This window comes from Aspergillus fijiensis, assembly GCF_003184825.1.
Source record: "Aspergillus fijiensis CBS 313.89 unplaced genomic scaffold BO72scaffold_20, whole genome shotgun sequence".
NCBI classification, from domain to species: Eukaryota; Fungi; Ascomycota; class Eurotiomycetes; order Eurotiales; family Aspergillaceae; genus Aspergillus; species Aspergillus fijiensis.
Genome location: NW_024468996.1, coordinates 352,430 through 373,006, shown reverse-complemented (window position 1 = coordinate 373,006; position 20,577 = coordinate 352,430). Strand labels below are relative to the sequence as shown.

General features: G+C 51.0%; 7 protein-coding genes across 7 annotated transcripts; 5 read left to right on the top strand and 2 right to left on the bottom strand.

Moving 5' to 3' along the window:
* Positions 1-1,546: 1,546 nt before the first annotated feature.
* BO72DRAFT_376995 (putative GTPase activating protein (Evi5)) lies at positions 1,547-4,388 on the top strand (the record flags this gene model as incomplete). Its single annotated transcript, XM_040941240.1, has 4 exons — positions 1,547-1,939; positions 1,993-2,606; positions 2,656-3,012; positions 3,062-4,388. The coding sequence occupies 4 exons, from the start codon at positions 1,547-1,549 to the stop codon at positions 4,386-4,388; spliced, it is 2,691 nt and encodes an 896-aa protein (XP_040801882.1).
* Positions 4,389-4,525: 137 nt separating this feature from the next.
* On the bottom strand, positions 4,526-6,127 carry BO72DRAFT_97996 (SDR family oxidoreductase). Its single transcript, XM_040950854.1, has 5 exons — positions 5,720-6,127; positions 5,605-5,663; positions 5,151-5,531; positions 4,832-5,029; positions 4,526-4,746 (listed from the first exon to the last, which is right to left on the bottom strand). Exons 1-5 carry the CDS (start codon positions 5,793-5,795, stop codon positions 4,663-4,665), a joined length of 798 nt encoding a protein of 265 aa, XP_040801881.1. The 5' UTR covers positions 5,796-6,127; the 3' UTR covers positions 4,526-4,662.
* Positions 6,128-6,911: 784 nt separating this feature from the next.
* BO72DRAFT_376788 (uncharacterized protein) lies at positions 6,912-8,019 on the top strand (the record flags this gene model as incomplete). Its single annotated transcript, XM_040941230.1, has 3 exons — positions 6,912-7,072; positions 7,133-7,369; positions 7,428-8,019. The coding sequence occupies 3 exons, from the start codon at positions 6,912-6,914 to the stop codon at positions 8,017-8,019; spliced, it is 990 nt and encodes a 329-aa protein (XP_040801880.1).
* Positions 8,020-9,010: 991 nt separating this feature from the next.
* On the bottom strand, positions 9,011-9,808 carry BO72DRAFT_97917 (uncharacterized protein). The gene is made up of 3 exons (XM_040950853.1): positions 9,572-9,808; positions 9,487-9,518; positions 9,011-9,436 (listed from the first exon to the last, which is right to left on the bottom strand). Exons 1-3 carry the CDS (start codon positions 9,692-9,694, stop codon positions 9,235-9,237), a joined length of 357 nt encoding a protein of 118 aa, XP_040801879.1. The 5' UTR covers positions 9,695-9,808; the 3' UTR covers positions 9,011-9,234.
* An 803-nt stretch (positions 9,809-10,611) lies between these two features.
* Positions 10,612-12,117, top strand: BO72DRAFT_376936 (putative protein kinase; the record flags this gene model as incomplete). Its single annotated transcript, XM_040941237.1, has 5 exons — positions 10,612-10,856; positions 10,926-11,260; positions 11,335-11,636; positions 11,703-11,868; positions 11,927-12,117. The coding sequence occupies 5 exons, from the start codon at positions 10,612-10,614 to the stop codon at positions 12,115-12,117; spliced, it is 1,239 nt and encodes a 412-aa protein (XP_040801878.1).
* A 96-nt stretch (positions 12,118-12,213) lies between these two features.
* BO72DRAFT_447648 (DUF3140 domain-containing protein) lies at positions 12,214-13,251 on the top strand. The gene is made up of 4 exons (XM_040944602.1): positions 12,214-12,268; positions 12,326-12,511; positions 12,588-12,710; positions 12,826-13,251. The coding sequence occupies exons 2-4, from the start codon at positions 12,483-12,485 to the stop codon at positions 13,025-13,027; spliced, it is 354 nt and encodes a 117-aa protein (XP_040801877.1). The 5' UTR covers positions 12,214-12,268; positions 12,326-12,482; the 3' UTR covers positions 13,028-13,251.
* Positions 13,252-16,895: 3,644 nt separating this feature from the next.
* Positions 16,896-19,189, top strand: BO72DRAFT_97777 (extracellular dihydrogeodin oxidase/laccase). The gene is made up of 2 exons (XM_040950852.1): positions 16,896-18,697; positions 18,749-19,189. Exons 1-2 carry the CDS (start codon positions 17,284-17,286, stop codon positions 19,111-19,113), a joined length of 1,779 nt encoding a protein of 592 aa, XP_040801876.1. The 5' UTR covers positions 16,896-17,283; the 3' UTR covers positions 19,114-19,189.
* The last annotated feature ends 1,388 nt before the right edge of the window (positions 19,190-20,577 follow it).

Here is a 20,577-nt window from a genome sequence, read left to right as displayed (position 1 = left end):
GTGCAGTGACTTCACTTGACTAGCCATCATACAGTCCAAGTTACAGCATTGCAGAGTGGACCTTGAATAGTCTATTAACAGACACAGCATTTTGTGAGCCGTGACACCAAGCTTGCTTGGTCTTGCCACCATACTCTTCTTGGTGCTGGCCCGAATCACCCGCAGGCCTTCTAGAATCCGTGGACGTTTCGGACCCTGACAAGAGCTCGGCAGTAACGTACTGTAACCAGCCTTAGAGCAAGGCCGCCAAGGCCAATCATACCACTCAGCTTCCAGCAATCCTCCAACCAAAGTGCGATGTTATATTCGCTCGGGCACTTGAAACGCGTCAGGCCATGTTTGAAAATTACATTCAGGGGCAGTTTCTTCCAGTCCTTTCCGTCAGCATCATGTGGAATGCACACCAACATACTAACTACATAGGTACGGAAATCCTTGGAGAATAAGTAGCCAACCTGCTGCGGTCGATGTCGCAGTCGAGTGTTTGATGTTGGATTGGGCCCTCTTGTCGAATCATCGGTGTCTATGCGTCCCCTGTTCCCTTTTTCTGCCCGTCATCTGCAGTGCTAGCGAACCCATAGTGGATCGATCGCTCAGGTGATGATACTGAGTAAGTCTGCAGTCGTACGGGTCTTGGAAATTGGATCGACCGGCTGCCGAATAAATTGGTGGGAACCTGGAAGAGCGTCATACAAGATAATAATAATTAATAAGGCGAAAATTGTTCATAGCTAACTAGTGTCCGTTCGACCAAAAAACGGAGTTCCGGGTTAGATCAGGCAATTTCCATGGTTCACAATGCGGACAGATATCAGACATCAGATTCCCATCGTTCGCGACATCTAGACAATTTGTGCATAGTACAGAGACACTGTAGAATGGAGGTAACCGAGCAAGCAACCGGAGTAATTCGTTGTCTAGCTGTTTGTTGGCGATAGGGATGATTATTGGCAAGCGATCGACGGGGCGAGGCTCGGTGGATGCCCTCAAAAACCGACGGCGGCCCCTGAGCAAATGGTAGACTAGAAGAGGGAGGAGAGGGGGAGGGGAGAAGAGGAGGCAAGAGTGTCAGCGTTGCTAGTGGCCGACACTAACACTAAACCATTTCATCGCGACTCACTCTCTTGCTCACTTGATTCCCCAATTCTCGACCCTGAAACCTCCCCTCCTCTCTTCTCACCCCCCAAAATAACGCCGTCTCCCTTTCTCTTCTTCTTTCCCCCCCCCCTCTGGCCTTCCCTTTCCCATCATTTATCTGACCCCCGTTCAGATCACCCAAACGACGAGCACAGGCGGTGATCACCTCTACTGACGGAGCAGAAGCGCCAATTCGACCCACGCAAGATATGCTGTCGCCATTGACGGCCCCTCTCCCGACTGCTCATCTTCCTTATCGCGTCTCGCTCTCGAATTAACCCCACCGTTCTTGTCGCGCTCATCAACAACCCCCCTCGCCCTATTAGCACCCCTGACGGCTAGATCTTCTCGAGGAATGTGCCAGCGGACTGCTTGAACAACATCCACCATCGCAATTTGAACAATCATAATGGCCTCAGAAAGCTCCGATAACACTCCATCGCACGTCCATTCGGACTCGACAAACACTGTGTCGCATGACACCGACTCAATGGTCACCGTACCATTGACCTCCAATTCAGAAGACACACAACCCGACTGGCGGACACTGAATATTCCTCCCACACCGATCGACATAATTACTCCGACAAGCGGGAACTCAAGCGACGAAGAGACTGACGCAAGAACCACACCGATTCAAGACCCACAAACATTCGAGTTACAGCCAGTTGCATACCGCGATGATTCCAGCTCGACTCGATCCCGCCGCAGTAGTGGGGAACATGATCGACAAGATGCGGTGGATTGGGAGGAATTGGAGAAGACGGAAGAACAGGAGCCCCGTTGTGAAGGATCAGACGAGGTATGTCTTTCAGAATGCGCTGTGGGAGTCACTCACAGACTGACATGGGCCAGTCAACCGCTCTGCTTTTAGCACGTCTTGAACAGGAGAACAATGCCCTGGCGACCAATCCCAAATCGGGTCTACCAAAGAAGACTCATGCACAGCAAGTGTCGCAAAGACCGTCTCGATCTCAGTCCCTGCATCAGATCAAGCGCCTGATCGACGAGGACCCCCGGTCGTCCCTCCGATACTCGCAACTACCTCCTCCGCCTATGACTGAGTTGGAATTCTGGGCAGCCTTGGTCGCGGACTATCCACAGACAGCCCAGCGCCTTCCAACCTTGACCTCGAACAAGATTAGAAGCGGTGTTCCTCCCCCACTCCGCGGCGTCGTGTGGCCCAGCTTGGCTGGTGCTCGAGACTCGACCTTGTTATCAGAATATCAGAGGCTCTGTGGCGAAACAAGTCCGTATGAAGGGTTGATCGGCAAGGATATAGGGCGTAGCTTCCCCAATGTGGAGATGTTTCGTGACCCCAATGGTGAAGGACAGCAGATGCTGGGTCGGGTTTTGAAATGTTTCAGTCTCTACGACACGAAGATCGGCTACTGCCAAGGACTAGGCTTTGTCGTTGGTCCCTTGCTTATGCACATGACGGATGCAGAAGCATTCTGCGTGCTTGTGCGGTAAGTCCTCCACCACGCGGAAATCTAGCTTCAATACTAATGGCTCCAGGTTAATGGATCATTATGACTTGCGGACTTGCTACCTCCCAGACCTCTCGGGCCTTCATCTTCGAGTGTATCAGTTCCAGAACCTCTTGTCTCGGTTACGACCGGGATTATTTGCACACTTGGAGGCGCTCAACGTGGAGCCTGTATATGTGTCGCAGTGGTTCTTATCATTTTTCGCAGTCGCATGCCCTCTTCCAATGCTTCTTCGCATTTACGATGTGATCTTTCTTGAGGGAGCTTGCGAGACCTTGATGCGCGTGGCTCTGTCACTCATGACGCGGAACGAAAAGAAGATAATGGCTTGCGCCGAGTTTGAGGACGTCATGCAGCTTCTGTTGTCGAGAAGTCTCTGGGATACGTATGTGAATTGTCATGAATACTTGGAAGTTTCAACTAATGATATACAGTTACGCTTGCCATGCAGATGAATTCGTTAACGACTTCGTCTCACTCACGTCGCTGGTTACGAAAGAAAGTCTCCAAGCCTTAGAAGCCAGCTACAATCAATCCCAGGGTGTGCCGACCGGTATCTCTTTTCCCCAGATGCAAGCAACGGCCTCACGCTTCCTGGGGCGGCTCTGGGCCGGCTCTTCCCACAACTCCACCAAGTCGGTTAATCTCAACCCTAACGCCGCTAGCGCGGCTATCCGGCGATCGGCGTCTAAACAAAGCATGACATCCACACTTAACTCGGTCGAATCGACATCCGATGCCAGCACAGCACCGACAGAGCTATCGACGGACGCACCGAAGCCGCGCGCAAAATCTGCAATGTCGCAACATAAAGATCGTGATCTTCATACCCAGATCGAGGATCTCTTGATGGCTCTGAGCGATCTCCAGCGCCAACATGCGGATCTCACACGTGAGCTGCAGCAAGAGCGAGAGGAACGCGAGGAAGACCAAGCGCTGGCCAAGTCAATGCTGCAGTACATCAAACAAACCAGCGATGAGCCTCCAATGGACCTGGTCCATAAGGCAGACGCACGCTTCGCCACGGTAGAATCTGCCAAGCATGTTCCGATGGATCAGACCAAGCAACAACTTCGTGATGACCTCAAGCGATGGAAGGAGATGCATGCCACGGAGGCCAGTCGGTGCTCAGGCCTGACCCGGCGTATTGACGAGATTGACAAAGACAATTCGTCATTGCGGGAGCAGCTCCGCGAAGCCCGTGGCCGCATTCAAGATAGCTATCGGGAGCGACAGCGTCTGGAACGCATGGTGCGCGAGCTGCGGACTGTCAAGACCCGCAATTCGGATACTCCGCCGGAATCATATGGATCTCCCACGAGCGACACAAGCGAAGGATATACGAGTACGGGTCTGCGAGAACTCAAACTGGTACGCACGAATTCGCAGAAGAGCCAGAAGAGCACAACTTTCAACAAGCGGTCGAGCAGCTTGGGGCTGCAATCAGTCCTGGCGACGGAAAACAACAAGCCGGCCGCGGAAGAAGCATTGCTTTTGGAACTGGTGAATGCAAAGACAGCCGAGGCAGTGGCACGCCAGGAACTCGAGGAGGTCAAGGGAGCGCTCGACGCACTGCGCAAGGTGGTTTCGCGAAATGGCCAAAACACAGAAGCTCGACTCTCGTTCCTGGGCCGGTCATCATCTAGTCTGGGTATACCTTTATCCAAAGCACCCGCAGAGCCTGCCAATGGGGGCGGGCTCTTCAGTGGCTGGGGACGACGAGCGGTGTCAACAAGCAATGAGACTTTTGATGGTCGGTAGGGAATTGAGAATTAAGAATACACCTGGAACTCCGGACTATGTATGTGCTTGATGCGGGACTATATCACGAGGTGTTTCAGATTGGTGTAGACGAGATTCGGTGTCGGACTGTTATGATATCCATGTATACGTATATTTGTATAGCTAGACTAGAGTTTTTGCATCCTCTTACCTTAATTTCATGGCCAAGAGAAAACCAAAAAAAAGAAGATGATGAGATAGTATAATACCTGAGCCATACATCCTCGATTCTCTTCCGGCTCCGTTGGATGCATCATGGAAGCGTATACCCTCCATCAATCACAAGATTCGCCCCAGTCATATAACTCGATGCATCCGACGCGCAGAACACATACGCCTAACCAACCCCAACGAATCCTGTCAGCATCCGCATTTGCTTCAAGGTTTTACAAGACGCAGCCAAAAAGGGCAAAAGAGCTTACCCCCTTCAACTCATAAGCGTCCGCCATCCGCTGCGCCGGGATCATACCAAACCACTTCTCCCGCCACTCCTGCGGATGGATGTCCAAGATATCCGTCTCGATGAACCCGGGCGAGATGCAATTCACACGACAGAAATCCACCCACTCGACGGCCAGGCATTTGGCCAGTTGCACGACGCCCGCTTTGGAAGCATTATACTAGCCCGGTCCCAACGAAGACATATTCATCAGCGCAGCCCTTGGATCGCCCATTTCCCAAGCTGCGGTCCAGCTCACTCCGATCTCATCACAGGAAGACTCTGGGGAAGGAAGAACATACAGCAGCCTGCCTCTGCGGCACATTCACCAGCGTCGCGCTGACCGACGCCGTGAAGATAACATTCCCATGGCCCTGGGCCTTGAAGATCCGCGCGGCGGCCTGGGCGGTCCAGAAGGCGCCGTCGAGGTTGACCTTCATGATCTCGTGCCATTGGGCAGGCGTGTACTCATCCGCCGGGACGTTGGAGACAATCCCCGAGTTCACCACGATGATGTCGAGCCGCGAGAAGTCGGTGGCGATCTGTTGGATGGTGGCGGCGATGGAGGCTTGGTCGGAGACGTCGGCGCGGTAGGCGCTGGCTTTGATGTTGTGGGCGGAGGCCAGGGTCGATGCGAGGGTCGTCGCGGTTTCCGGGGAGGAGCTGTTGTAGATTATTGCGATCTTTTTTTGGGGGGAATGAGATTGTTAGCGGGCGGGATGGTGTTGGGTTTGGAAGGGGGTGGAGGCGGCTCACGTCGGCTCCTGCTTCTGCTAGGGCTGTCGAGACTTCCAAGCCGATGCCACGGGCGCCGCCTGTTGTTTGGTTGGTGAGAGAGAGGTGGATGGTTGGGATGGAGATACTGTTGTACCTGTGATGGCGGCGACTTTGCCGGTTAGGTCGAAGGATTTGAGGACATTCTTGTTTTCGGGCTTGGCGAGGACCATCTTGGGTGCTTGGAAGATGGTTTGTAGGTGCAGGATGTTGGTAGAAGTAAAGTAAAGTAAACTTTGGGTCGAGATCGTGGGGTAGTTTCTATAGAGTGTGAAGGTGAGGGTGGAGAGAATCGGAATACCCCGCCTGTCGGAGGCTCTCCGAGCTCTTCTCTCTTCCACTCTCTCTCCGCCTCCCCTTCGCTGTCTGAAGCTTTAACCCGATACGTCCATTTTCGATCAGTGTCTATTGATGTTGTATCTGAAGATATTCTTGATCTCTTTGATAAGAGTCATGTGTTGACAGTCCTGGTATAGTTGACAGAAAGCCAGTCGGAGCCACCGCAAAAGACGCAGCGAAGACCTGCACTCCCACCACAACAAGCGAAAAGAATGCCCCTCAATCATCACATATAACGCAGAGCCTGGTGCTTCAGGGCCGAGTCTCATGCTAATGCTGGATCTTGAATATGCTATAAGGTGGAAGGAATGTGAATTTCGAGCCTTCAGGCCTAAATGCCACACGAGATCATACAAGACGAATGATGTGCTCCCACACAGAGCTGTGGACAGCATCGAGTAAGTTCAAGCAGAAGGATATTTAACATCTGAGACCCAATGATAGTTGGAATTTCCGGCCTCGGAGCTTGATGGCGCTAAGCGTCCCTACGTGGCGGCCATGGCAGCCTATGATTTTCAACTCCAAGCGCGACACAGGAGCCTCCAACACGAAGAAGCTCATCTAATCAGAGTTAACGATGACAGTCCGTGTCTGTGGCTTGGGCATCGCCAATTAACATGCCCGGGGCACGAGGCGTCAATGCCATTCGATGAACATCTGCCACTAGCCCGCATTGACAGTGTCGATCATCCCACTGGGTCGGAAATGCTGTCACCAGGAGCTCCCCTGCCACTGGCTGCACTAATCACAGCCCCGATAGTGCTTCATCGGATTAGCAACTTTGCGTCATCGTCGCGGGGTCATGAGGCGGTTCATCTGACCGAAAATCTTTATTGTACCTTCTGTTCGTATTTAGACGTTCAAGCTCCCGAAATGTGTGACTTCGAGAATCTGGAACAGCATTCGAATTGACTTTACATCTATAGTCAACACAACCACTGACTGTATCAATGGTGGAGCGCAACATCAGTCTCCTCAGCCTTGATGGCGGGGGAGTTAGGAGCCTCTCTTCACTTTATATTCTCAAGCACATCTTGGAATCTATTGATGGCGAGAATACGCCGCGGCCATGCGACTATTTTGATCTCATCGGAGGTTCGGGCTCGGGCGGGTAAGCTGATCTTGCGCAATAACTGCACAGCAGCATCGGTCGCCAGCTAAACTACTTTAGATTGATCGCAATAATGCTAGGTCGCCTGAAGATGGACATTGACCAGTGTATCAATGCCTACCGCCGACTCCTGAAATTCGTCTTCGCGCGCAAAAGACATATCCCTTTCACAAGCAACCTGTGCAGGCAGTCGAAGTACGATGGACGAAGGGTGGAATCGGCGATGAAAGCAATTCTTCACGAGCTTGGGTATGAGGACGATGTGCTTCTGAGGGACATTGATACTTCGTGCAGAGTGTAAGCATGCAGTCGAATTGATCATTCTCTTCAAGTTGGCAAGACTGACCCGACGAAGCTTTGCCTGCGTTACAGACGACGGATCCAAACGAAACTCTGCCCCCTTGACGAGCTACCCCAGCAAATATTGCTCCAATGAGCTGTTCAAGACCGCGAAGGTGTGGCAAGCAGGGAAAGCGAGTATGTCCACACCACCACTGTTCGACCCCGTTCCGATCGGCCCCAGCAGACGACAGTTCTACAACAGTACCACCGAAGCGAATAACCCGGTGCGGGAGGTCTGGATAGAAGCCAGAGAAATCTGGCCTTCAGGATCGTTGGATAGCCAGATCCAATGTCTGATATCGATTGGAACCGGCGTACCGTCGATCAAGCGGCTCAATAAGTCGATGTTCGGCTTGATCAAGACGATGCCCAAGGACTATGTCGATACGGAGAGGGACATGAATAAGTTCATCAGGGAGCATACCGAGCTGGATGATGCAAGCCGCCTATTTCGCTTTGATGTGCCAAACGGACTGGCGGAGATAGGTCTCGATGGTGTTGATGAGCTTGATACGATTATTGATGCCACCCAAGATTACCTCGCCAAGGAGCTCGTTTATAAGCAGATTCAGCGGTGCGGAATTGCCCTCGGCGGCTTTCGGTAGACCGTCTGCGTTCTGTCTTTTGCCGGCATACTCGCCTGGGCTAGGACGGATGAGAGCGTGCAATTATCCCTCGGGCCTATTCCCGGCGAAAGTTAGTCTATGGATGGTGGTCTCATGTCGAAGAACCGATGCATCAAGAGGCATCAAAGCCCGCAACGAAGGGGCCAATAATCCATATGTGGGTGATCATACTCAACCGAGCAACAATCTCGACGTATGCCTCCACCATCATCTCCTCGCCAACTCAAATATCCCTCACCTACGCCTACACGGGTAGTTGGTGGACTTGACTTAATGTCAAAGCAAAAGATTCGCACTGGAACAGCTTAATGGGTAGGAGAAACGATCTCTGCACTAAATGTCAGTTCAAGCTTGCATAAGAAGAAGGTGCTCTGATGGCCAAGCATTCAGTGCATGCATATTTCGGCTTCAACGGAACAATTTCGTATTTCTATGCAACCATTCCGATGCGTTTGTTTATTGTCTCAATCTCTGTAAAAAAGGCATGACTGAGCTTCTGACATTCGATTCGAGTAGAGTCTGTCGCAATGTTGGGTATAGCACATGACTGCTGGACCATATTCTTATCTCATCGCGAAAGCATCACCCGAGGATAAATGCTTTTGTACCTATTCCACTAATAACGAAGTTGGTCTCTATGGGACCATCAAAGCCACCACATATTGTCTCTGCGATGAGGGCCTTTTCTTGACAGATACACTGTGGTGAACATCTAACATGCGCATATTGTATGTGAAAGTGGATCATAGGTCAACTAGTGTCTCAGGAGCAGTGATTGGTCATTTCATAGGTGTTAATTATTGCTCTTCCTTGCCTCACATACCTTAGGAAGCCCAAGAAAATTGGTATTTCCTGGTTATCTGCTCATGATTTTTTTGGGCAGGCGTTAGTCAAGGTCGAAATAACAATATGGCTTCATATACATTGCACACTTTGATGTGGACTGATCTGAATAGAGATCGTAGTATTGTCTATTCTCTGTAGCGTGCCTAGACAAGCTACAGCACCAAGAAAGACAAGAACCCACACAAATAGCCCACTGTGACGATATATATAGAGTGCTAAGAATACAAAATTTCTAAACAGACATGATCACCTCTCTCCCTCCGATCCCAGCATACTAGAACATAACCACACAGAGTTGTCAACATATTGCCTTGTGTGATTGGAAAATATTCTCTCTAGAGGCAATGCTTAAGCTCTGTGACCGGAAGACGTCGAATACTCGCGCTTGTCGCCTTTCTTGATAGTGCCAGTACCATCTGCATAGATGTGGTGGGTTCGAGGTCGACTACCGTCAGCCGGTGTAATGCGGGCACTGATAACCAGCGCCTTGTCGTTTCGATTGAAGTGAGACTGGTGTACAGGGCTGCTGCCGTCGTTGCGATGCCTATGGCTTATGGATAAGTGATTAAGTACCTAGGAGGAATCTGAAGTGGTACTTACAAGATCTCAATGGACTCGATCTTGCCGACTTTCTAATCGCGAGTTAGCAGAGAGAAAGGTATCAGTAAATCTATGATAGACCTGCCTTCACAGCACCGTTCTCGGAGTAACGCTCAGCGGCATTCCTGAAGTCACTAGGCAGTAGCTCTTTATTGTACCCCAGCCATTTCGCGAGACTTTGACGAGCGGTCGAAAAAGCTCTAGACATGACGAATGTGCTTCAAACTGCTAAAAAGGAGAGAGTTATATATGACTTTGAGACAGGGAAAGCAGAGTTCAGAGCTGATATGCGCAAAGTTAGTGATCCACAGATGCTGAGTGCGAGGACGTTGCGAGACTTTAAATGCTGAGAACATTGCCCATGCCCATGACGAGATGTACTATACTCAGCGGTTAGAGAAAGTCTACAATGCAAGAGGAATAGGACCGGCTGTTTTCATTGGGTTGTCTCGAAGAGCCTCTGGCATTCGAACAGCCGCTGGGTGGATCTCATGTGTTGAAATGTGTTGAATCTAGTCACACATGATGGAACAAAGCGCGCTCCGACGGCGAAAGGTGGTCGCAACCAATGAAGCCTATGTAGCATAGTGCCTGGGTTTGCGCAAAAGAACTCAATGATACTAGAGTATAGCGGCGGTTGCTGTCGAGCTCTCATTGATGGGTAGATTACAGGGATCGTTGAGCCGGTGCCTTATTATGTCTAGCAGGTTAAACTCGAGCGCGTAAATTCCACTGGTCATCTTTGTCATTTTCACGCGGATTGCGCAATGACCTGAGCACCGTTGAATCGGTATGCTCAAGCCAGAGCTTGAAAGCGCCTGCTTGATTTAAAGAATCGCTCTGAGTATTGAGCATGCAGACGTATTGACTGGTTAACAGGTCACATTCGTGCAAAACCTGCTACACGGAGGTTGTTTTCTTTTCCCGTCCCTGCTCTCCTTCAGATGATCGTGCAGCAGGGTCGCATCACGTGATAGAATGATCCTCACGTCCTCCTTTCCCCCAGGTACCTTGCTTCCTTGCCATCTACATCATCTGTACCAGCGCAGGGTGCTGATAACATTTCATATTCCTGTTTTGCTTCAGATAAGATAGTCGAAAGGTGCATTCGCATCGCTCTCGATAATGTTACCGTCGTTCTTACGATCTTTACCTCGGCTTGGACGGACATGGAAGCCCCTCAATTTCCCCAACGCGAATTTCCTCCCGATCTCTCTCAGTCAAAAAGTTGAAGAAGAGACTATGCCAGACTATGTTCCTTCTCGTTATTATCCTGCTCGGATAGGTGAGATTCTTAAGGAACAATATCAAATTGTCGGGAAACTGGGATTCGGAGCTAGCTCGACTGTGTGGCTTGCGCGGGATATGAAGTGAGCATTCCCTGCCGTAAATGAGAGTGACCGTTTGAAAACAAACCTGCTCACGTGCCAAACTTGAAGTTATCGTCGATATGTTACCCTTAAGATCTACATTACATCTGCATCTCTTGGACAGCAATTGGATGACGAGCTCAACATGTACAGATGTATAGAGAGGGGCTCGAAAAGCCACCCAGGTCGTGGCGCTGTTAGATCGTTACTTGACTCTTTCGATATTGATGGACCTGGCGATAAGCATCGTTGTCTGGTACATCCTCCTTTATGGGAGAGTACTTTGACCTTTCTGCATCGTAATCCGGTGCAAAGACTACCTGTGCCCGTCCTGGCATTCATTCTCAAGCGCGTTTTCTTGGCGCTCGATTACTTACATACGGAATGCCAAATCATACATACTGGTATATTTACCAACAATACCCCTTGAGTGCCCCGAGATCCTTAATTCGTGATGCTTACGCTTCAGGTTTATCAGATATTAAGGCCGACAATATTATGTTCGGCATTGGTGATGATTCTGTCTTTGAGGACTTTGTTGAGGAAGAGCTTCAGACCCCTTGTCCGAGGAAAGAGCTTGATGGCAGGACCATTTACGTATCCCGGGAGCTCGGGATGCCTAAGGAATGGGGTGCCCCGGTCCTTTGTGACTTTGGCTCAGCTATGCCTGGTGATGTTGAGCACCTCGAGGATATTCAACCTGATATTTATCGGGCACCGGAAGTGATCCTCGAGGCCCCGTGGACGTATAGTGTTGACATCTGGAATGTTGGTTGCATGGTAAGCGAATGACGCTGATGATCCTGGCTGCGTGCGAGCTTTCTGACGTTCTCTCTTCTCTCACAGATCTGGAATGTGTTTGAAGGCGGATCCCTGTTCACCGGATACGACCCAGAATATCAGACGTATCGAAGTAGGGCCCATCTCGCAGAGATCATTCGCCTGCTTGGACCTCCTCCACCCAGTCTGCTTGCTCGAGGCAGACTAAAGCACAAGTTCTTCTCTGATGAAGGTAAGGTAATCTCCACCGTGAAACGTTCAATGTTTGCTGACCCCGTCTGGCATTACAGGTGAATTCTGTGCTGGTATTCCATTGCAAGAGCCAATATCGCTTGAGCAGAGGGAAACGACCCTTGAAGGGCAGGAAAAGGCCGATTTCTTGCGCTTGGTGCGGAAGATGTTGCAGTGGGACCCTGCTCGGCGTAGCTCAGCGAGAGAATTGTTGGAGGATGAATGGATTTGTAGGCATACTCGCAATTGAACATGAGGGACTTTATAGCGCACAGCGTATTCATGTTATGCTGCATTATCTGCCTTCGAAGCTACCTAGAAATGGTTCGCTCGGTAACCGAGTTACCCCGAACCACGAAAATTCAACCAAGCTCGAGGTCGATCGAACTCTACCTAACTTGGTGAGTAATTCTCCGCAGAATCCTCTGATAGAATCTCGGAACCGACCGCGTTTGCAGCCAGCTCAGATGCACTACACACGATGACGCCGGTGTTTGTTCGCGGAAAAGGGTGACGTCACGCCCACCCAGCCGAAGGTACAAAACAGCTGGTAATTCAACCACACTTCTGGTCCCCCCAAGCACACAAAATCAATCCCAATAAACCAACTTCAAGATGGTTAAAAGCAAGGACACGGTTATCGAGTAAGCATCACAACCAACATACCCACGAGCCACTCGAATAAAAGTAGCGCTGATCCGGGAAAAAACAAAACCCCAGCGAATTCAACGAGCTGGTCAACATGACTCCCAACGAGCTCCGCGATTGGCTCCAAGAGGAACAGTCCCAATCCTCCGGCTGGAGCAAGAACAGTGAGTCAGGCGAGACGATCGGGCATGAGAGGTAAGCCGCACCCTCTCGTTTTTTTTTCTTTTTGCGTCAGGGATCATCCTTGTAGCCCTGCGTGTAATGTCGCATGTATGCTGAGCTTGAGTGTGTCTTTTCCCGCAATTGATAGTGGTCGCAAAATCGTGGACATCCTCGAAAGCAACCCGTCCAAGGATGCCTCCAAGTACTCGGATGAGGACATCGATCATATGCGGAGGGTGGTGTCATACTGCAAGCGGCATCTGGCCCAGGAGGAGACCGCGAAGCAGAACACGGATAGTAAGAGCTATCGGTCGCTGAAGAACTGGGGTCATGATCCGCTGAAGGAATGAGGGACTGTTACTTGTTCTGGAAGGGGTTTTGTTTCTGGGTTGGATGTGTATAAATAGGTTACGGGTACGATTATTGTGTGGATATAGTGTGAGCTTTGTAAGACTGGTCTCGTTGAGCTGTAGCTGTTTTTAGGTGTAATGCTGTTGCGTTAGATGGGTGTTGGGATTGGATCAGCGTCGAGGCGCAGGAGATAGTTAGTCAAGCAGGAATTGTCCTATTTTGAGGCGTTGCATAGTTCTGATCTGACGCCGAAAGGAGGTGTCGAGAATCGCGCTTTGCAGTACCGCTTCTACCTTCTTCTTTTAACTGCTCATTATACTTATAATGCCTGTCAGGATAGATCGAAGCTATGGAACTAGTCGACTCACTAGATAGATCCTCATATATCTCACGTACGGACCGGTCGCACTAACGGCGGTGCTGCACGCAGGCGTCGGCGTATGTCGATCGGCTATTGCCATTAACTCCGTAGAATCATCTTCCTTAGTAAATAATCCCTGTTGGGTGCGATCTCTTGCTCCAAGTGGGCGGAAATAGCAACCATTGCAAGCGAGCCAACGGTGGGAATCGTCGGTTCATCAGCATCGCTTGTGCTTGTAGTCCTTTCGGACTCCCTCTATTTCCCCTCTTCCTCCACAGCAGTCCATCATACCAACAAGACATCGTGTTGTATGATGTATTTGCGGTGCAGAGAAACAAAAATGCTGGCGTAGCTGAGCAGGAGTACGTAATTGGCGTCGCGATAGCTTCACATTACCCCGGCTAGTCCCCGCACAGGCCGCTCGGCTTTGCGCAAGTACACTCTGGCGAGAGCCGAGCTCAGAGGCTTCTAGATCTCTGACTTGGAGGTCTTGGTTTCTCTTGTCAGTTTGCCGACTTCTGGTAATCAAGGTATGTCCCACACCGTAAGGATTGCAAGAACTGGGGTGACCGCTTGGCTGGCCTTTCACATGCTGCAGCGTCGAGGTAATCATTGCACGGTCTTTTGCGGGACACAGGGCATTGCGTTGTGGACGGACTGGGGGCAATCTGGAGATATACGAGACGACAATCTAGTCTGTCTTTATCATGAGCTCTGCTTGCGGCCAAGATTATCCCAAGAACTTGGGGAAAAGGTCAAAACAAAGGTGAAGGCGGAGATGGCATGATCCCCAACAACGTGGGGAATGCCCGCCAGTGTGGCTGCCCGTCAAGGATCGCCATCTTCGGTTAACTCTCCCAGCTGCTTGCTTTTCCCTCAACCTCCCACCAACCCACCAACCCACCAACAACTCTAGCCCCCTCACCCCGGTCACTCCCTCTCCACAGCTCCAGCACTAAATTGCCGATCCTTGATCTTGCTTATCAGCTAGTATGTAACTACTAGTGTGTCTACCAGAACCTCAGCAGCCTGACTTCTACTCGTCCATCGAGGTCCTGATTTCACGATTGGCTGTCATGCCACGATCTGTAGGTCAACAGCTTGGCACCCACCCCCGACTGCATTACTGGCTAAGAAAGACTCCTTTGCGTCTTAGGTGGTCATCCGAATACGATGTACAATCACTGGAAGGCAATTCGCACCCAGAAGAAAAAGAATTAAACAACCCAAGGCTCCACGTGTGCCGCGTCTTGGTGGTGCTTAGCAGGCGGTCCTAATGCCCAATAGCACAAGTTAGCACGATTTCTAAGCGGCATCTTCTCAACACTAGCTGTCAGGACACGCGATCTCACTCTACTAGTTCCCAGTGGTAATCATGGGCAGAATATTCCCAACGATCTCCAATAAGGAACGACTGATCACAAGATCCCCAGCTCCAGCAGGTCGCCTCAGTACTGGACCAGGAATAGTGCAGGACCAAGACTCCACCCTGGCAGCTGAACACACACAGCAAGAAGCGTAGTTCATGCTACTAAGTCTCTGGATATCGGATTTTTTCGTGAATGGTCTTGCCTCGTCACGTATCCCCCATATTTGTTCTTACGCAGTAATGATTACGCCTCTCTACTACTAGGACTCGGTCTAATGAGGGCGCAGCGCGCACTTGGTTGGCTTCAGAATCTGCCGGGCACGTGGCGGAGTGCACCGCGCGGGTCGGTCCTTTGTGCGTGCGACAAGATTCATTTCCCCCCAAACCGAGAGAGCGTTACTCAGACATGGCTATTGCCGTTGGGCCGGTTCATCCGAGGCCATAGTAGCTGGAATCCAGATTCGCCAATTGGAACCCACCGCAAGGCACTCTGCGCGCCATGAGCGCGCGACCGTATCTTCTCGAGCCCCTGACGCTTAATGTCTCTTCGGGGGATAAGTTATGAAATCATGTCCAGCCCATGTTCGGTGGATTTTGCCCCTCGTGAATGAGGGAGGAGAGCTGGCGGCGTTATGCCAGCGCATACTGACTGCCCCTGGCATTCCTGCAGGGCATGAACTCGTAACTTTCGGCCAGGTCCTCGACTCCCATTCGGGCTCTCCGATGGGTTGAGGAACTTGAGCTTGGCCATTGTCCCTATCTCCAACTTTGAGCTCGAAATTTGGCTTGAGCCGCCATTCTACTAGTCACGTCATACGGCCCGAGTGGGTTTAGCTGGCGTGATTTCGCTAATCGGGTTCGTATAGAGTGCATTCGTGGCTTGCGGGGCCGCTTAATTTGTCAATCTATACAAGGCCAAGATTTAGTGACTTAGTGCCCCACGATGGGCCCGGGAAAAGCCTACTGCATCAGAGGCTTTCGTTGAGAATATGACTCTTCAATGTTGGCCTGGGAAATGCCTGACAAGGCGGATCCCTCACTTGCTTGGCCCTGAATGCGGGTGATTTAGTTTTGCTTTTTTTTTATTTTTCCCATTCCTTTTCGCTACATTCTGCTTTCTCTGTTGTCGTTCTTCTTATCTTTCTATGCAACGCGGTCACCTGGGTACCCTCAAGCGAGACTCTACATGCACTGGGGTGACCGACGTCTTTCTCTACCTGTTGACAGAAATCCCGCCCCAATCGCCAAGGCCACTACGCTCGCCTGGCCCCGATGCTGCGGTGTCTCCCCACAATTGGCCAAGGATCTTCTATGTAGCAAGGTGCAAGGTCCCACGTCATTACGTTTCCAAACAAGTTCCCCTCTTACGGAAGGTTTCTCACCTGTCGGATTATCTGCTTCAGAGATTCATTTTCACTGGGTTCTAAAATTAACGCAATGAGCCTCATGGGTCGCTCCACCTTCAAGAATGGATCTCTGAGTGATGAGCCGCCTTTCAAGCTCTTTCCGGAAGAACCTGATATCTGATACGTCGAGCGGATGGAGAATATGTCTGAGCGGTGTCAGGAAAAGACGACTAGCGGTCAGCACCATTCCCAACGCGCCCGATATCAGCGTCAGGCATGCCATGTGCTGGCGGACGTAAATAGTGCGGGTGAAAATGACTCTACTTTTCAGGCTTGCAGTGATGCGAGCATTTTGGTGCACAGTGTGCGCCACAGTAGTCGGCTTCTGAATCGTCCAAGACATGAATCATGACATATATCATTCTTGGAAGCAAAGCTGGCTGTGATCCGAGAAGTGCGCCGGCCAATCCGCTCGAGCTCAATGCTGAATATGCATTTCCGGGGTCTGAACGCTCGTTTCTCTCATAGGCGAGGTTCCAGAGACTGATGTTCTCCCTGGGATGGAGATCCATGGTCGCTTATTCACAGCCTTGGGCCGGCCATCATGCAGAAGTCAATATGCCACGAGGTCAAGGCTCATTCCTTTTCAAGTAGGGCTTGCGATGTTAGATACGAGTGTGAGTTGGTTGCAAATCAGAAATTGAGGTCCGAATTTCCTCCTCGCAAAATTGCTCTCCAAAAAATCGATCTGCTGCTGCGCTAGCGGTCATTTCAGAACTTCGTCGTGTCCGTCATTGGATGCCTCCATAGGTCTCATACTCATATAACTGGGTGGAGATCCGTACAGCTGGGGGATTGCTTGCATTAGGGCTGCTTTAGATCCGAGTATGAACGATGGGTCGGGAAGACCTGTCAAGGCCAGTGCTGCATGGAAGTCACCGAGCCCTGCAAATCAGTATTCCTCGGGGCGAGACAGACCGGAAGGCTGATTTATGGAGACAGAGCAGACAACATGAGCCGAATTGGAATCCTGAATAGGCCAAGGCTAAACATTACAGTCACCGGCTCACTCTGGGTGCTGGTATAAAGCCGTGTGTCCAAGGCGGGAACCCATGTCAGGATAGTCAGTAATCGGTCTGTTCCTTTGTGGTCTTCGTTTCCATTTCCCCTCGTTACTCAATGAATTTCCTTTTGCTCTTATGGCTCCTGGCCTCAGTGGCCTTGAGCAGTCCGATTGCGCACGATCTCTTTCCATTCAAACCGACGTCTCAGCTGGAGGCAAGGGCCGCAAATCAGAGTCAGTCGTTACAGAACTCTCAGGTGCCTTGGAAAGGATTTGACATCAATACAAATTACTATAAGACTGCCCCGGATACAGGCGTTGTGAGGGAGTATTTCTTCGACATCATCAATACCACTCGTGCACCTGATGGGGTCGAGCGGCGGGTGCTTCTTGTCAATGGACAATTCCCAGGTCCAACCATCGAGGCCAACTGGGGAGACACAGTGAAGGTGCATGTCACCAATCGCATGCAGGACAATGGCACTGCAATCCACTTCCATGGGGTTCGACAGCTGAACAACAACCAAATGGACGGGGTAACGGCTCTGACTCAATGCCCTGTACCTCCCGGATCAAGCTACACATATGTCTGGAAGGCCGAGCAGTACGGTTCAAGCTGGTACCATTCGCATTTCTCTCTCCAGGCTTGGGAGGGCGTCTATGGAGGCATCGTGATCCATGGCCCTTCTACGGCTGACTACGATCAAGACCTGGGTGTTCTCTTTCTGAGTGACTGGCTTCATGAGACCTATTATAGCTATTATCAAGAGGATCTCAATAGTGGCCGGCTGCCTACCATGGTGACGGGCCTGTTGAATGGGACGAATATCTGGGTTCCCAAGCATGGCCCTACTGTCGGCCAACGCTTCCAGACTACCTTTGTGCCAGGTCGGAGGTATCGGATCCGTCTGGTCAATACTGCCATGCACACGCAGTTCAAATTCTCGATCGACAATCATGACCTCACCGTGATTGCGGCTGACTTCGTACCAATGGTGCCATTCAAGACGAATCACGTCCCGATTGGAATGGGCCAGCGGTACGATATCATCGTGACTGCCAACCAAAGACCGGATAACTACTGGATTCGCGCGATGCCGCAATCGTACTGCAGCAACAACACGGCGGCCGACAACATCAAAGGCATCTTGCGTTACAGGGGGTCCAACCCGAGCTCGGATCCGCGGTCGACAAAATGGAACTATGGGGGCGACGTCGACTGTCAGGATTTTCCGACGTCGACCCTTGTCCCGAAACTTGCTTTGAACGCAGACCTCGGCGAGGCGAACACGGTAACCTCTGATACTGGCATCGGAGGCATTGGCAAGCCACCGATCTACCTATGGAAGATGGGAGGTGAAATCTTCAATACCTCCTGGAGTGACCCAACCCTACTGCAAACCTCCGATGCTCCGAAGAAGTCCAGCTGGGAGCCAGGCCAGGGAGTGATCCAGGCGAGCGTTGCGGATCAATGGACCGTGCTGATCATTCAGACGACCATTCCTGCCGTTCATCCCATTCATCTACACGGTAAGCTCTCCTTGTCTTTGCTCACGATCTCGTCCTAACCAAGTTCATCAGGCCACGATTTCTACATCCTAGCTCAAGGCCTTGGTACCTATGACCCCTCCACAGTGAAGCTGCAGACAGAAAACCCCACGCGCCGCGACACGCTCAACCTCCCCGCAGCAAACGGCAAGGGTGGGTATGTCGTCATCGGGTTTGAGGCTGACAACCCCGGTGCCTGGCTGATCCACTGCCACATCGGCTTCCACGCGGCGGAGGGATTCGCGCAGCAGATCATCGAGCGCCAGAATGAGTTTGAGGAGTTCCTGGACAGAGATGTCCTGGAAGAGACGTGTAATGCGTGGAATGAGTGGGCCGAGACGAACCCCTACGGGTTCCAGCACCGAGGCGATCATGGGCCATATGAGTCTGGTATCTGATCGGCTTGAAATAGGGGACTTTTGGCCTCTGGCCGAGGTATTCGTTCGTTTGTTCGTTCGTTTGTTCGTTCGTTTTTTCCCCTTTCATTTTGCTTATGACTGATGATGTGAAAATGACCGCACGGGATGGTATGATTTAATGTCTTAATGTTTTAATAAGAGCTTGATGGGTAACACTTTGGGAGGAAATGATTGGGGTGTGCTTGATTCTGTGTCTCGTGGCGATTGACGATAGACATGCAGGGAAAATCTGATCTTGATTGGGAATGTATTCGACTCACTGCCTAGCGATAAATTCATACGTTTACATAACATCATCCGAGCTGTACAGGTGAATTGGACTTGTGTCCGGTGGATTACATCGAGGCCAGATGATACTAGCTCTTCATCTCGAGCTAGGAGGAAGCAAGATGATAGTGTGGGAAGCATCTCTCTCTGCGGGAGACAGGATCTCGTCCCCTGGGCTATACATCCACTCCTGTTTTCGAAGAAACTGCCATCTCGCACATGTCAAGACGCAGAGCACATGTCCCCGATCGAGCGATCAGCCCAGAGCTAGACCCCACCTCAACCTTGATGATACAGCAATAGAGCCCAATATCACCCAAGGAAGGTATCAGGCTGGAGGGGGGGGTGGGGGGTGAGGGGTGAGGAGAAATTTCGACCGAATCCCAGTATAACCCTCAGCTACATGCAGTCCGGTACTTACATCTTCAACATACCCCTAGGTATCCAATGGTAGTGAAAGACCACCCATCCCCCTCCTACACCCACACATACCCTCCACAAGCAACCCACCAACCTAGGCATAACCCAGGTATAACATTCCCGAAATCCCGCACTCTTCCCAATGAGCCGTATACCCACTCGTAAACCTCAAAAAGCCCGAACGTTCACAAGCAATCACAACGGGCGAAAGTAAGAGTAGCGGTATCACGCGAAGGACAGTCCAGTACATACCCCTAAGCCCAGGCCCAGCTAAGCTTAACAGGTAATGTTGCTGCCTAGATGATCTGATCTGATCTGATCTGATCTACCGTGGCTTGGCCCTCGGTGCTGTGCGGTAGACACGTACGTTGAGGTAAGGTGGACTGTACTGTACGGTGGGTTGACGGTTCCTGCATCTGGGCCACGCGTACAGTGATAATGCAGCAATGTTTGGGCTGTACGTGAGACAGGAGGGTTCCTGCGGCTGGCTACGTGGGCTGCATAGCATATAGCAGAGTTCATGGTAGATGCTTTGACAGGTGTGGGATTTAAGGTTGAGGGAGGGCGTTAAGGTTAAGGGATATGCTGGTGCCTACGGTTGAGGGGGGCTGGGGTGGGGTATGGATGAGCTTGTTTTGACTTCGGGCTGGGAGTGCTGGGCTTCTAGGGTATGGTAGCTGTTTATTGGAGGATGTTTGATGCTGCTGGTGTTGAGATTGGTTCGGTATGAGGTAATTTGATCGGAATATAGTAGAT

What these genes read in the sequence shown, in the direction of transcription:
- BO72DRAFT_97996 (XM_040950854.1), bottom strand. Translation starts at nt 5,795, where the DNA reads ATGGTCCTCGCCAAGCCCGAAAACAAGAATGTCCTCAAATCCTTCGAC. An exon ending in TGCCGCAGAGGCAGGCTGCT is followed by an intron (nt 5,030 to 5,150) that starts GTATGTTCTTCC and finishes GGACCGGGCTAG; the next exon opens with TATAATGCTTCCAAAGCGGG. An exon ending in ACGCTTATGAGTTGAAGGGG is followed by an intron (nt 4,747 to 4,831) that starts GTAAGCTCTTTT and finishes GGGGTTGGTTAG; the next exon opens with GCGTATGTGTTCTGCGCGTC.
- BO72DRAFT_97917 (XM_040950853.1), bottom strand. Translation starts at nt 9,694, where the DNA reads ATGTCTAGAGCTTTTTCGACCGCTCGTCAAAGTCTCGCGAAATGGCTG. An exon ending in CCGAGAACGGTGCTGTGAAG is followed by an intron (nt 9,519 to 9,571) that starts GCAGGTCTATCA and finishes ACTCGCGATTAG; the next exon opens with AAAGTCGGCAAGATCGAGTC. An exon ending in ATCGAGTCCATTGAGATCTT is followed by an intron (nt 9,437 to 9,486) that starts GTAAGTACCACT and finishes CTTATCCATAAG; the next exon opens with CCATAGGCATCGCAACGACG.
- BO72DRAFT_447648 (XM_040944602.1), top strand. Translation starts at nt 12,483, where the DNA reads ATGGTTAAAAGCAAGGACACGGTTATCGA. An exon ending in AGCAAGGACACGGTTATCGA is followed by an intron (nt 12,512 to 12,587) that starts GTAAGCATCACA and finishes ACAAAACCCCAG; the next exon opens with CGAATTCAACGAGCTGGTCA. An exon ending in GAGACGATCGGGCATGAGAG is followed by an intron (nt 12,711 to 12,825) that starts GTAAGCCGCACC and finishes CGCAATTGATAG; the next exon opens with TGGTCGCAAAATCGTGGACA.
- BO72DRAFT_97777 (XM_040950852.1), top strand. Translation starts at nt 17,284, where the DNA reads ATGAATTTCCTTTTGCTCTTATGGCTCCTGGCCTCAGTGGCCTTGAGC. An exon ending in TCATCCCATTCATCTACACG is followed by an intron (nt 18,698 to 18,748) that starts GTAAGCTCTCCT and finishes CAAGTTCATCAG; the next exon opens with GCCACGATTTCTACATCCTA.